The 15471-nt window shown below is 44.6% G+C and overlaps 1 protein-coding gene across 1 annotated transcript in view; it reads left to right on the forward strand.

The window, feature by feature from the left end:
* Positions 1-15471, forward strand: part of SH3KBP1 (SH3 domain containing kinase binding protein 1) — a 324512-nt gene that overhangs the window by 120526 nt on the left and 188515 nt on the right. Inside the window, exon 3 of the mRNA XM_081807974.1 lies at positions 14569-14692. Coding sequence (XP_081664100.1) covers positions 14569-14692 — 124 coding nt within the window. The remainder of the gene's footprint in view (positions 1-14568; positions 14693-15471) is intronic.

Below are 15471 nucleotides of genomic sequence, written 5' to 3' on the forward strand. Positions count from 1 at the left end.
CAGACACTGGCAAATCCTACAGTTGGATTCTGTGCAGCCATGGGGAAGAGAGGCAGAGCTCTGATAGCAGAAGAGGTCCAAGAGACATCACCCAATGGAAGAAAGCAAGGTGCAAAACACCACATACTGTATGAGACCATTTGTGTTAAGAACAAGTAGGGACCCAACACACACACACACACACACACATACACGACTCATTAATAGTTCCTAGGGGAGCAGGGCTGGAATTTCACTGGGGAATGGGTATACTGTTACCTTTTGCTTTATATCCTCTTCTACTATTTATTTTGTGGAGCAAGCATGTATGCCTTTAGAATGATTAATTTTCAAAATCAAAGTGATGTATAGGTACATAGATTAAAAACTCGTATTGAAAGACGTATGAGGATCCAGCAGCTCTGTGTCCCTTCTCATGTCCGTGTCTTCTAGGAGACACTTTTCAGTTCAAGCTGTTGCTTCTAGTATTCGCTTCTGTACTTCTGAGTAATATGCATGCACTTCTGTCTCTTGGTTTGTCAATTCTAGATATTATCTGTTACCTGTTACGGTAGCTAAGGATTTCAGCTCACTTATGCACTCAACCCCCCCACCTTACCCCATCCTTCCTATATGCTTGCGGCTCAGGTTTTGGTCTAATCTATATTTAATATGTCCATTACTATAGCAATGTTGATATTGAGTATTGAAACAAGAATATAATTCTTTTATATGACTTCCTATTTTACCTACAGATAACAATTCTTTGTGTGTTGAGTTATCCCCGGACGTGCAAATCTTTTCATACCTTGAACTAAACAACTCTGTAAAATGTCTCTTGATCCACCCCTGCCCCCACCCCCCACAAAAATACCAGCACCTTCCAACGGGAGCCGGTTGCTCTTGAAGCTACTGCCCAGAAGTCAGCCAGGTAATTCCCACCGCCTCTGTTTCATTATTGACTGCCTTGGGTCCTGGCTCCTTCACTCTCTTGTTTTGCTCACTGGATTTGGTGGGACGCACCCTGCAGTAGCTGTCCCAGAAAGAGTGCATGGAAGTACATGTTTTGGGACTTCTGCTAGACCCACCACAGTAGGGGTCGGATACTGGGAAGCTTCTCCCTTTTAATACTCACCACTCCTCAGGGCCTGGCCTGTGTCTGTTGGCAGGTGGGGCCCCCGCTCCTGCTGATGGAGCCTGACACCTCTGGGATCCAGAGGCTGTGCCTTCCTCTGCAAGATCTCATTCAATCTTCAAAATATACTAATCGCCCATTTTACAGCCAACAAAAGTGAGGCACCGTGGTCACACCTGCTGCAATGTCAGGGCCAGAACTTGAACTGAAGAATCAGCTGTGTGAGCCAGTGCTCCTGCCTTTCCAAACCCAGCTGCTCCTTACTGAGAGGAGAATTAACAGTAGTGTGCCCTGAGTGGTAAGTGCCAAACGCCCGGTCACGGATACAGGGTGAGTCTAATTATGAGTGCCCGTCTGTGTCTGCTTCTTGAACACTTCAGCTCGAGTTAGCTATCCTTTGCTAGAAGTATCTTCCAGTCTTATTGACTGTGCATGTGTGTGAGCATGTATAGGAGTGTGAGAGAGGGATTGATTTATAGTTACGCTTCTAGCTCCTTGCGATAATTAAAATACTCTGCCTATCATTCATATGAGCTCAGTATGATTATTTTTATTGCTCCAGTATCTAGTCCCAAGCAATGCAAGACTTTCACCCCCTCTTCCCGCTCCTTTTGCGATCTGAAATGCCTCATTACTTAGCAGTTTTCTGCTGATTGCACAGTTTAGCATTTGATCTTTTTGTTAACCATAGTCAGGTGACCACACATAGGGTAATTAGATTAACCTGCCCCTCCTCTTCTTTACTGAAACAATATAAAATATGGTATCCTGTTGGCACATGCTTTCCTTAGATTAATGATCTTGGAGCTGCTGTGTGGAAATTTGCATAGCTCCCTACAGCTCTGAGAAATGAAAATGCCCAGCTGTCTAAAAGCTTTAATCAGGAAATGAGCATGAAATGGCATTGTTTTGTTACAGGCTTGGAATAATTTATTCTTGACAATCGAGTTATCCGGGATGGAAATGTATGTAAACATTCTTTCAACAACCAGTAAACAGGTGCTTTTTTGTTAAAAATTCAAGAATTTCTTTACTTGCGAGTGGCTTTCAAATCATTGGTCCTCACACTGCTCACTTCTTAAAGTCTATTCTACGGTCATATTCCTTGTCTCTCCTCTTAAAAATGTAAGTTTATGGAAGTTGGCCTTTCAGAGCAAATGCAGAGAGCATACACGTGTAGGCGGGACGTGGTGTGACCACAGGGAGTGCAGGCTTGGCCACGGGGGACTGCTTGGGCCTCAGTCCTCAGTCAGCCCTTTGACTATGTTGTCCCCTCTTGGGACCCACTTCCCCATCTGTCAAAGAGAGATAATAATGCTCCCTACTTATTAGCGTGGCAGTGAGTGTTAAATGAGTTACTCCATGCAAACCCTTAGAACAGTACCTTGCTCATAGTATATTCTTCATAATTGCAGGCGAATTCCAAAGATTTTTAGATCTGGGGAAGTGAAGGGTAGATTTGGTTTCTGTTTATATGTCAGAGATCCTAGTGCATTTAGATTTTTTCCATTAGCTTATTAGTCTTAGCAGTGGTTGTGATTGTGAAAATTCACAGTGGGTTAGACGCATGTACTGCTGCCATTTATAGCTGGCACATGAGTAGATGCTCACACATCAGTTAGAAGAATGGTAGAGCTCATGATGATGGCCACCGTTTACTGAGTGTCTGGGGATGGAAGATGACTGAGACCCCCTCCTTACCCCTGAGGCCCTCACAGAGTAGCCGAGAGAGAAACCTAGACAGAGTCCAGGGGTTGGTGCTGTGACGGGGATTCCCAGCAAGGGCCGAAGGGGCCCGGGCTCTTCACCAAAGCTGTTAGAAAGATGGCAGAAATGGCTGTTAGACCTTGGATGGCCCTTCTTTATTGTCTAGGGGCAGGCTGTTTAGCTAGCACGTGATGCACCAATTCCTGTGTTTCAAGTTGTACTGGGTCATGGAGTAGGTATGATGTTATCAGAAGCATTTAAGAATTTTTCCAGGGGCGCCTGGGTGGCTCAGTCGTTAAGCGTCTGCCTTCGGCTCGGGTCATGATCTCAGGGTCCTGGGATCGAGCCCCGCATCGGGCTCCCTGCTCGATGGGAAGCCTGCTTCTCCCTCTCCCACTCCTCCTCTGCTTGTGTTCCCTCTCTCGCTGTCTCTCTCTCTGTCAAATAAATAAATAAAATCTTTAAAAAAAAAAAAAAAGAATTTTTCCAGAAGGGGCTTTGGAGAAAGTGCCCACCCCTCAGGGAGCTCAATTTGAGATCGTGTAATTAACTTTTTTGAGCATAATTAACCAATCCCACACTGTTTAAGTCTTGTTGTACTTGGGGCGCCTGGGTGGCTCAGTCAGTTAGGCGTCTGCCTTCGGCTCAGGTCATGATCCCAGGGTACTGGGATTGAGTCCCGCATTGGGCTCCCTGTTCAGTGGGAGCCTGCTTCTCCCTCTCTCTCTCTGCCTGCCGCTCTGCCTACTTGTGTTCTCTCTCTCTGTCAAATAAATAAATAAAATCTTTAAAAAAAAAAAAATCTTGTTGTACTTCTATTCTGGGTACCAAAGCAAACCGTATTCTGCCTATGATAAAACTACAAATAAGGTTTAATATTGTCTTTTTATATGCATTTTATTTGGTTTTCTGGGTTGTTGTCATGCCATTGATTATACTTGTATTTCCAAAATTTTGAATTTTATATCATATTCATTGAAAAAAACAATTGATTATTGGGCCGGGTATGATTTTCCCCACATCTTAACTTTCTTTCTTTCTTTCTTTTTAAGATTTTATTTGACAGAGAGAGACACAGAGAGAGAGGAAACACAAGGGGGGGGGTGGGAGAGGGAGAAGCAGGCTCCCCGCCGAGCAGGGAGCCCGACGAGGGGCTCGATCCCAGGGCCCTGGGATCATGACCTGAGCCAAAGACAGACGCTTAATGACTGAGCCACCCAGGCGCCCCACACCTTAACTTTCTTATCTCCCCTTCTTGATGAAGTAGATGGACTGAGGGCTTTCTTTTAAGCTTTGTATCTGTTCCTATGTTGGGACCCAGCAACACTGGGATCATTACACTAGTACTGGAAAGGATATAACTGAACTGTATGAGGGGGCAGCGGCAACTTCTTCCTTGTTTGCAGAAAAAGTAGCAGTCGGTAGTCTAATGATTGGGAAATAGTAAACACATTTCAAAGATTACTTTTTATTTAGTTATTTAAAGATTTTATTTATTTATTTGACAGAGAGTAAAAGAGAGAGTGTGAGAGAACACAAGCAGGGTGAGGGGCAGAGAGAAAGGGAGAAGCAGACTCCCCACTGAGCAGAGAGCCCGACGCGGGGCTCAATCTAAGGACCCCGGGATCATGACCTGAGCTGAAGGCAGTTGCTTAACCGACTGAGCCACCCAGGTGTCCCTCAATGATGACTTTTTAAATTAAAGTTTTGTTTGGCTAACACAGGTACATGGTACCAATTAAAAGGGACAAAAATGCTCTCCCTGTCTCTCAGCCACCCTGTTCCCCGCCCTGGAGGAAGTCTCAGTTATCAGTTTGTTCTGTATTACACAATGAGGCATGCGCACACTTTTGCAGAAATGCTAGCATACATTATTAGGCTTTTTTACCTAGTAACATGTCTTAGCAATTATCCTTATTGGTACTTAGAGACCGCCTCATTCTTGGAGAGAGTTGCATGGGATGGATTTACTGTAATTCATGTAACCAGTTCTCTACTGACACTCATTTACATTCTTTCAGTCTTGCTAATTTAAGCAGTGTTGTAATGATTAACCTTGTACATACACCATTTTGCACGTGTGCGAGTATACTTGTAGTTTAAATTCCTAGGAGTGGAAATACTGAGTCAAAAGGCATGGACATTTAAATTTTTTTTTTTAATTTTTTATTTATTTATTTGACAGAGAGAGAGATAGCGAGAGCAGGAACACAAGCAGGGGGAGTGGGAGAGGGAGAAGCAGGCTTCCTGCCGAGCAAGGAGCCCGATGTGGGACTCGATCCCAGAACCCTGGGATCATGACCTGAGCCGAAGGCAGACGCTTAACGACTGAGCCACCCAGGCGCCCGACATTTAAATTTTTAATAGATAAATGCCACATTGCTTCCCACAGAGGTTGTCCCGATTTATCTATCAATTTATACTCTCATTGGAGAGTATGAAAGTGTATTTTTCTCTGCACCACAGCTAAAATTATATTGTTTTGATTGTTGCCAATCAGACAGATAAAAAAATGATTTTTTGCATCAGTAACACTAATAAAGTCACTGGGTATCAGAGAAATCCATTGAGAAGCTTTATGGTATTTGATACCATGGGAAAAAAGATCTCATCATAGTAAAAATTATATACATCCTTGTCTATCTAGACTAATCACTTCTGGAGAGTTTTGGGCTAACTGCCCTCTATACTTACTGCTCTTTGCACGGATAGTAGCTGTGTGCTGGGCATGTGCGACATGCTCTGAGAATAGACAGTACTCTGAGAGGGTCCGGACCCTCAAAGACTGGTGTGAACATGGTAAGACAGTAGGTGTAAATGCTACACTTTTATTTTATTTTATTTTATTATTTTTTAAAGATTTTATTTATTTATTTGACGAGAGAGAGAGAACACAGATAGGCAGAGCAGCAGGCAGAGGGAGAGGGAGAAGCAGGCTCTCCGCTGAGCAGGGAGCCCAACGCGGGACTCGATCCCAGGACCCTGGGATCACGACCTGAACGGAAGGCAGCCACTTAACTGACTGAGCCACCCAGGCGCCCCAATGCTGCACTTTTAGTATAAGGACACAGCCAAAACGATTCAGGTCTTTCTGTCCAGTGAGCACTGCACAGATATTGTCAAGTGAATTCTGCCGTAATTTGCATTTTTCTTATGAGTGTGGGTAAGCATCTTTTTGTGGGTTTGAGTCATTTTTTTCCCCTATGAATTGTCCTTTGCTCTTTTTCGTTGGGTTATTGATCTCTTTGCTGACACTTTGTAGAAGGTGTTCTCTCTAACAGGCAACGTTCCCCCACTTGGACTTTTGTTGATGAATTTTCTTTCTTTTATTCTTCTTTTGTCTATTTTGCGGTTGTAGTTTTCCATAATTCATCAGTCCTTTCTTTTGCAGCTTCGGGATTCTGTGGCAGAGTGTCAAATACTCTTTCCCACTCTGAGATAGTAAAAGATTTCTCTCATGTTTTCTTTTAGTGCTTTTAAGGTTTCATTTTTGAATGAATAAATTTATTTTGAATGTCTAACATTCCCAGTTTAATAAAGAAGTAGGTATTGCTTGTTTAAGGAAAATGAGGTAGTGTGTGAATTTTCTTACTGTATCTTCTTCCTACTGCTCTTAAACCAAATCTGCATCCTGGCAGGTGAGTAGTTGGTTGTGATCCAGTGAACACCAGCTGGGTCATTGTAGGGATGATACAGATTTCCATGTTGTCATAGCTTTGGGCTGAATTGGAAATAATACCCCTCATCTGTAATAGGTGTCCTGCCCATAACACTCTGCTAAATTGGCCATTCATTTGACAGATAGTTATTTTTTTTTTTAAGATTTTATTTATTTATTTGACAGAGAGATAGAGAGCACGAGCAGGCAGAGCGGCAGGCAGAGGGAGAGGGAGAAGCAGACTCCCCTCTGAGCAGGGAGCTCGACGCGGGGCTCAATCCCAGGACCCCGGGATCATGACTTGAGCTGAAGGCAGACGCTTAACTGACTGAGTCACCCAGGCGCCCCTTGACAGATAGTTATTAAGTGCTTACTAAAGCATGTCCATACAACTGGTTGGTATTGACACCCTTTGATCCACTGGTAATAATCTAGATGTTTAGCAGTAATCGCTTTGTGCCTATATCAGGAAGCTGTGTTACCTCTTTGGGACACGAAGGTAACTGTTCTTATCTTTGTCCAGCCTGTAGCACTTCCTGAACTCCTCTCAGCATTTATTCCCATCCTGCTGGGCAAGAGCTTCTTGCCTGGGCTTGTGTTATCAGTGATTCTTGGGAGATAATACCGCAAATGTATGATATTGCAAATATGTAGCTGAAGATTTACATAGAAACATGACAATAGGTATTCTGTTACTTTTTTAAAAACCTTGTTAGCTTTGAGCGGAAAATATCGTAGGTCAATGAGATGTCAGAGCACTTTTCTAAGTGGCAACGTATTTTGGTAAGTATAAGAAAGCCACTGTGGTATGAGATATTGACATGGGTTCACTATGTAATTTTTAGGGGAGATGATGAAATATTTCAAGCATTAGAAAAAGACAGAAACTGAATAGCAAATACCAGTGTGTCCACCCCCCTGATTTATCAAATCCTCATATTTTGCCATATTTTCAGATGTTTTATGTGTGTGTGTGTACTCTTTATAAGTCTTTGCAATGAAGTCGGTGCATTTCATGATTCAACAGCATGGGTATTTTGTAAATTGTGATGAGATATATTTTTTTTAGAGAAACAGAATCTTACAGCTGAAATTCCCCTGGTGCTCTGTTATTGCTTTCAAGATACTTGCTGTGTCTTCCCAGGTGTCTTGAGATTGACTAGCCTTTTCTGAAGGGAGCCAAATGCTGGGAAAGCACAGTCTCTGCAAGCAGCCAATGTTCATGGGGCAGCTGCTCCTCAAATTTGCCTTTTATGTGGGGGGCAGGCAGGAAGAGATTGTGTTTGTGGGGGGTGGGCAATGTGCTATTTTAGGATTCTGTATCTATTCAAAACTCTCTTGCAGTAGATTTGGTGTAAGGGTTTGTTTTAGTGATTTCCTTTTATCTCCTGCCAGTGGTCATTTTGCAAAAATATCCATGAACTGGCGTAGGGGGCACAGCTGTGATCCCACAGCTACACCTGGCCCTAAAGGGAGCCTTACCTGCAGAAAGAAACAGCCCAGGTTTGAGGGCAGGCTGATGAATGACTCCTTTTTACCCCTGCCCCTGCTTCTACCCTGAGCCGAGGGGGCCCTGTCCAGCGTCACGCTCACGCAGAGGGAAGCCCAGCACCAGCATTTTGTGCAGGTCAGCGCAGCACTGGGCTCTCCCTGAGATCAATATTAAGACACCCAAGCTCTAGCTTTTCATGTTTTTGACCTTCTAGGATGAAATACTAGCACATTTCAATTTAAAAGAATCTGTTGTCTTCTGGCTTAAACCTTCATATTGTTACTTTAAGTGGAAATAGCATACGGTGAAGTGCGGAGATCTTATCCACAAACACAGTTCCACGAAGTTGTAGGTGTGTATGCACCCATCATGCAGACCAGTTTATAGAACCTCTTCATCCTCCCCGTCATTACCTTCCCAAGGGCAACTGCCCTTTGGAGATGTCTCACCACTGATAAGCTCTGTCTCTTGTTAAACTTCGCATAACAGAATCGTATGGCTTGTGGTCTTCTCAGTCTGGCTTCTTTCACTCAACATTCTGACGGCAAAGTTCATCTGTTTTGTTAGGTATTGTTCTTTTTTATAGCACTTGCTATTTAATGATGACATTAATAATGACAAGAAAACGTCTGTATACTGCTCCCCAATTTACTCTTTGACCCTTGGATGGTGCCAAAGTTTTTAGTGTTAGACTTCTTTTTAGAGATGACAAAAGAGCTGCTTAGAAGCTTTCAGTATTGCCCCCAGGTCACCCACCTAATAAATGATGACAACAACATTAATTGTTTTTTGTTTGGTTTGGTTTGGTTTGACTCACACCATCATTCTCCCCATTTACTGTGGGGCCTGCATCTTAACTTGTGTCAAGGTTGGTGGTAGGATGAGAGGTCTGGGGGTCCGGACCTTCACTAGTGTTTTACTGGGGAGTATTTCGGTTAATTGAAAGAAGGTAAGGTTCAACCAAGCCAACCCCCCAGCACCTGTATAGTATGTAATGGATGGGGAGGCTGAGGAGAAAAGCGGGAAAGCCAGCTTGGCTCAGCAGCCAAGGCAACATCCAGGCAACTCCACTTACCACAAATCAGACTCTGCTCGTCTGGTTCCCAGTTGCGTACAAATTATGCGTTTGCTCAGTGAGGCTGTTGTTTGCAGGCTGCTAAATGTGTCATGGCAAATTTTTGCTAGAGTGGCATTATTGAGGCTTTTTGGCCTCCAGAAGTGGGTGAGCCATCTTGGGCTCTGATCAGCATAGTGCTCCGGGAAGCAGGAATGCTACAAGTTCAACTCTCCCTTCACTCACGTTGCCCTTGTGACATAGCTCGAGTGTTATCACAGCATTGATATCTTACTGATGGCCTCCAGTTTTGCTGTACATGATGAGTTTCCATGGGGCATCAGATTTGGGATAAAGAGAAACCAGGTTTCCTTTACCTTCTAAAGAGGTTTGCCAATACCCTGATGATTTTGTAGGGTTTTAAAGCAAGCACAGTCATTGCCGATCTATATTATGTGGGGATATATGAATTTCTATAAGCCCTGATGGCCCACAATTCTGGCCCGAGGTGTGGCCTCTACCACTGGGATAGTAGGATCCAGGTTCTTAACAGTGGTTAAAAATATAGTGTTAGAAAATGGAGATTGGGCGTTGGGGGCTAGGAACACTCAGACCCAGGAAATCCAGAGTCCCATGACCTGGATCAGAACCTCGGAGAGCTCCAGGTAACCAGATGCGGGCAGCTGTAGGCAGGCAGGAGTTACTCCCGTGCCAAGCCCACCCTCCTCTGCAGCAAAGAGCTTTTATGTGTGCGTGAGAAAGGACTTCAAGGATTGGGGCCTCAGTACTGGTAGATTTATGGATAAAGCAGTACCTTATATTCTTCAGCTGGGGAGGGAAGTGAAGGGTCCCACTGGAGCCCCAGGTGGGGTGATTTTGAGTCTCCCCTCTATAGCCATGGCTGGCTATAGAGGTGAAGTGTACCAGGACAGCCCTGCCTGGAAGGCCCAGAGGTGAGTCCCACGGCTCACTATGCCCCTGACTAGCTTTGTGGCCTTTGGCTGCTCTTGCATCCTCTCTGACTGGGTCTCAGGGTTCTTGAATGCAAAAATCTATCAGTCTGGCAGAATCAGGGTTCTATCATTTTTTCTTTCAATAACACAATGACAGTGTTACTGTGAGGAGCAAGTGAAGAAATAGCTGCTAAAACACTTTAATTTCTCTAAGCCTTTGCCCGTGTAAGGTTGTGTCATTGCCAGCATCGTCACCTATTTTTAGAGCCTACCAATAGGAGTCCATGACATCAGATATCTGTGACAGTCAAGGTGTTATTAGAGACGTGCACTCCCCATGTTACACGTGCACGGTAATGGGCCCCATGGGGCCAGTGTGTATGGCAGATAGTTTGAGCTAGCATCCAGTACACGGGCATGTATGGCTTGCTATGCAATTTAAAAAGTTTTAAATGAAAGGGTTTGTCCTGTGGTCTTTTGGAAGTAACGGGGGGGTTTCCGTAGGGAGTGACAAGAGCATACGTTTGTTTTCGGAGTGTGGAGGCAGGGAGACATTCTTGCCACTCAGGCAGGACTTGGGAAGAGTGGTTGACAGAGGCGCTCTGAAGCCAGACTGCTGGGGTTCCGATTCTGACTCCTGCTTGTTTGGCAGGCTTGCTCAGTGCTCTGTGTCTTAGTGTGTGGGGAACGGGGTTGGTGTGCAGGCTGCAAGCTGCCATCCAGGGGAAGCTCTGAGAGCAGCTTCGGCACGTGGCAAGCCCTCCCCTGTTAGCTGCTGTTCATGTGTATGTTTTCTTGTGGTCAAATATGTATAACAGAAAAGTTGCCATTGTAACCATTCAAAATGTACAGTTCACTGGCGTTAGCTACATAAACAGGGTTGTGCAACCATCGTCTTTATCTCTGTCCAAAACTTTTTCGTCACCCCAAACAGAAACTTTGTAACCATTAAACATTGACTCCTATTCTCCTTCCCACTCCCTGGTAACTTCCAGTCTTTCTGTCTCTATGAAGTTGCCTAGTCTAGCTGCAGTATATAAGTGGAATCATACAATATTTGTCCTTTTATGTCTGGCTTATTTCACTTAGTATAATGGTTTCTATGCTCATTCCTGTTATAGCATGTCTCAAAACTTGGCTCCTTTTTGAGGCTGAATAATATTCTATTGTATGTATAGACCGCATCTTGTTTATCCATTCATCTGTTGTTGGACACTTAGGTTGTTTCCACCTTTTGGCTACTGCAGTAAATGCTGGCATACGAGTATCTCTTTGAGTCCCTGATTTCAGTATTTTAGGGTTTATACCTATGAGTGGAATTGGTTGGTCACACGGTGGTTCTATGTTTAGCTTTGAGGAACTACCATACTGTTTTCCACAGGGGCTACCTCACTTTCCATTCCCACCAGCAGTGCACAATGGTTCTAATTCCTCCACATCCTCATCAGCACTGTTTTCCTTTTTTTAAAAAAATTCTAGGCATTTTAGTGGGTATGAAGGAGTATCTCATTATGGTTTTGATTTACATTTCCCTAAAATGACTAATGATGTTGGGCATCTGGTCATGTACTTATTGGCTATATGTATATCTTTTTGGAGAAGCGTCTCTTCGAGTTCTTTGCCCGGTATTCATGGTTTCAAGGCAGCATAGGAAGAATGGAGAGAAACCGAGAGGTTGAGGAAGTAGATAGAGCGCAGCTGGGTGACTGGTTAGGTATGGCGGTTAACACTGAGTTTTCCAGCCTGAGTAAGTGGGTAGATGATGGGCTCTCCAGGAAGATACCTCTCCTCTCTTCCAGAAAAGAGGCAGGTCAGAGGGATGATGTTGAGTTTGGGGGGACCGCATTGAGCCTGTGTACCCAGGTGTTGTGCAGGTGGAGAGTCTACACGGGGCACTGCCGTACCCGTGTGTCTGGTTTCTCTGGAAAAATACAGGGCATATTTTAAGTTTTGTCTCCTCCCTGCTTCCATCTAAGAAGGAGCTTAAGAAATGTGGTCACTGTTAGGCTTCTCTGTGTGGCAAATATAAGCAATCATTGAGGGGACAATGGAATCTGGGATTTATGAACCAACCTCTCTCTGGTGCTGCTGTCTTAGCCCTTAAGCACTTGCTTGATCAGGTCAGTCCTTTCAACCTCACAGGGTGCTGCTCTGAAGCCTTGGGTTTGAGTGTTCTTAACAATCACGGCTTCTAGGGGTGCCTGGCTGGCTCAGTCACTGGAGGGTGTGACTCTTGATCTCGTGGTCTTGAGTTTGAGCCCCACGCTGGATGTAGAGATTACTTAAAGACAGACAGACAGACAGACAAACGAACAAACAGAAACCAATCACACTTCTAAAGTTCTCTCCAGTGATCACTTCAGTCTATCAAACATTTTTTCCTCCCTCACCATTCCCCCAACTGCGTGCCTTTAGCTGTTAGTGCTAAGCAAATGCTTGACATGTTGCCCGCAACCCGCTGAATTTCTCTGAATTAGCCCTTGGCGACCTTGGATGTTGAATCACCGTGGATATTGTGTCCAGCTGGGAAATTTGTGTGTGCACAGTCATATCCACACTGCAGTGGAAAGAGAGGTTTGAGCAACTGTTCTACCCCCAAAGAAGCAAGCTCTGGGGAATGAGCCCCCATGGTGGCTTGTTTTCTTGACTTCTCAAGCCATAGCAGTCTGGCAGCCATCATTAAGAAAGCATCCCGTCATGCGGCTCAGGCGGGCAATGTTTGCAGATTGTCCCCTGATGCCATCTGCCTGTGAGGCTACAGAAACCCCCTGCAACTGCTGTTCTAGCAGGTGCCGTGGCTGCTGAGGTGGGAGTCCCTGTACATACACACGCATGTACACAGCTTTGTGCTGGGTTGCCCTGAGACGCCAGCTGAAACTCTCAGCCCAGCAAAGTGCCAGCCACAGTTGCTGATTTCCGGTGGGGCCCTGGTGAGGGAGAGAGGGCGAGGCTGTTGTGAACTGAGCCAGCAACTGGAGAACTGGATACGGTAACTAAGACCCGGGTGTGTAGGAAGCTGCTCGCCAGTGGCTATGTTTTGACAAGCTTTCGTTCCTTTCTTTCTGCCTCTGCCCTCTGCCCAGGCTGAATCTCAGCCCCCTACCTAATTGGCTGTCTTCATGTTTATTCCATAGAAGGAGCCCATCCCCATTTCTTGCCCCATGTTCTTCCTAAAGAACACATTGCCCTTCCTGCCACTCAGCCATGCTCTGGGTCTAGCCCCTTAGCTTTCGCTTTTTCCCGTGTTGGTGTAATTAATCATGGGTTCAGACAAGCCCAGTAACCCTCTGCTCCAGACCTGCAGTTGGTGAGTTACTATCATTTCGAGCTATTGATGCTTTTTGAAAATAATTTTGTAAATTATTAGAGTAATTTGAAGTAATTGTCTCAGCCATCAGGTTTTTAAATTCTGTATCTTTTTAAAAACATTTTATGTATTTATTTGAGAGAGAGAGTGTGCACGAGCAAGGGTAGGGGCAGAAGGAGAGGGAAAGGCAGGCTCCCCACTGAGCGGGGAGCCCTATGCAATGCAGGGGCTCCATCCCAGGACCCTGAGATCATGACCTGAGCCGAAGGCAGACACTTAACCGAATGAGCCACCCAAGCGCCCCTAAATTCTGTATCTTAATGGATCTTCTTTTTTTAAAAAAGATTTTATTTTTTTATTTGAGATAGAGCGAGCACACAAGCAGCGGGGAGGGGCAGGGGAGAGGGAGAAGCAGGCTCCCCACTGAGCAGGGACCTGGAGACGGGACTCAATCCCAGGATCCTGAGATCATGACCTGAGCTGAAGGCAGACATTTAACCAACCGAGCCCCCCAGGTGCCCCCTTAATGGATCTTTGATAAGAGACCAGCCAGAGCAAACTTTTTCCGTAAAGGGTCAGGTATTTTATGCTTTGATGTCTGTTCCAAATACTCAGCTCTGCCATCATAACAGCCTTAGAAAATTCTTCAGTGAATGAAGGTGGTCATGTTGTAATGAAACTTTATTTATAAAAACATGTGGTGGGTTGTAGTTTGCTGACCCCTGGCCTAGAATGATGGTCTTTATCTCTGTTTGTCATCCTTACATTTTTGTCAAGAGCTAAATAGAGAGCCAGAGGAACTTGATGAGTGTAAATGAACTTAAGTCCCCTTCTTTGGGGTTTAACATAATTTGGGGACAATGGTGATTTGAGAATATATTTCTCTAAACCCCTGTTGGGAAGGATAGAAACCAGAAGGCTTTTAGGGGGTGACTCTCCTTGGCCAAAGCTTGTTATCGTTCAAAAAGTAAGACAGGCTGTCACTTCGAGCTGTGCAGTGGCCTTCATTATCACTCATTCTCTTCCTGGTCACTTGAAATGGTCATAGTCACATAAGGTCATGTCACCATGTTGGACGTCATTTTACTTTACAGGAGCAGGTGCTTCAGTAATAAATGTAAGGAAAACAAGCCACAACAACAAAAGAAATGGTATTTTTCACACATCATGTTATACTGAGTTGAGGTCATTAGAGTTCATTCCCAGAAAGTTGAAGCTTAAAATAGCCAAAGAGCCATTTTAAAATTTCAAACAACAGTCTTGTTTTCCTTTTATCCTCACAGGAAATAAAGAAAGAAATGAAGAAAGACCCTCTCTCCAGCAAAGCTCCAGAAAAGCCCATGCACGAAGTGTCCAGCGGAAATGCTTTGCTATCTTCTGAAACAATTCTAAGAACCAATAAGAGAGGTATGGAAAAGAAGAACAAGCCCTCTCCCCACACACAAACCCAAACTGGAAACTTCCCGGTGAACTGTGTCAAATTTTGAATTGCTGAAAAATTGCATGGCATTTGCCCTTTTGGTTTTTTGTATAAATTTGGACACACATGCGTGCACACACACACAGAGCGAGCAACAATGTAATAACTATAATAAAGGGAACGAATACAATTTTTTCACAATGAGAAAGTAGACTAAATTTGCAAATGATGATTTTTCTAGGACGTTAGCTTTCACTTTCACATCTATTTTTATGGATGAAAGGTGACTTTAGAGAATGCTGTGGTGCACGCTGAGCTATGTGCGTCTGGCCATGCTCTCTTTTTATTTTTAAGGGCAGGCTTTATCAGGGTCTTTCTCTCTACCTGCTGGGCTCCCAAACACAAACCTTGTCTCTCTTGGTTTAGGAGGCAGTGTGTGCACAGAAAGAGCTCATACCTGCCTCCAACCAAGGGAACTTTAACCATCTTGTTTGCCTATTTTGAGACCTCAAGGCAGATTGTCAGGTATTAGCTTGTTGGGGTCTTGTTTTCTCCCATATCCGTCCTTTGTGACACCGTTGTTTGAGATGACAGGAGAGAGAATGTAAGATCGCAGAGAGGACTCGACCCACTTCTACCGTGGTCGCACTAGATTTCCTCGGTTTTTCCTGCCCCTGCGCTCACCGCGCATCGGGCCGGGCTCACACGGAGCGTGCCCAGGGCAGGTTAGCGTTCAGTGGCCGGCTTTTCACCGGCTGATTACTTC

The sequence above is a fragment of the Leptonychotes weddellii genome, chromosome X, assembly GCF_054177405.1.
Source record: "Leptonychotes weddellii isolate Sample4059 chromosome X, ASM5417740v2, whole genome shotgun sequence".
Lineage (NCBI taxonomy): Eukaryota > Metazoa > Chordata > Mammalia > Carnivora > Phocidae > Leptonychotes > Leptonychotes weddellii.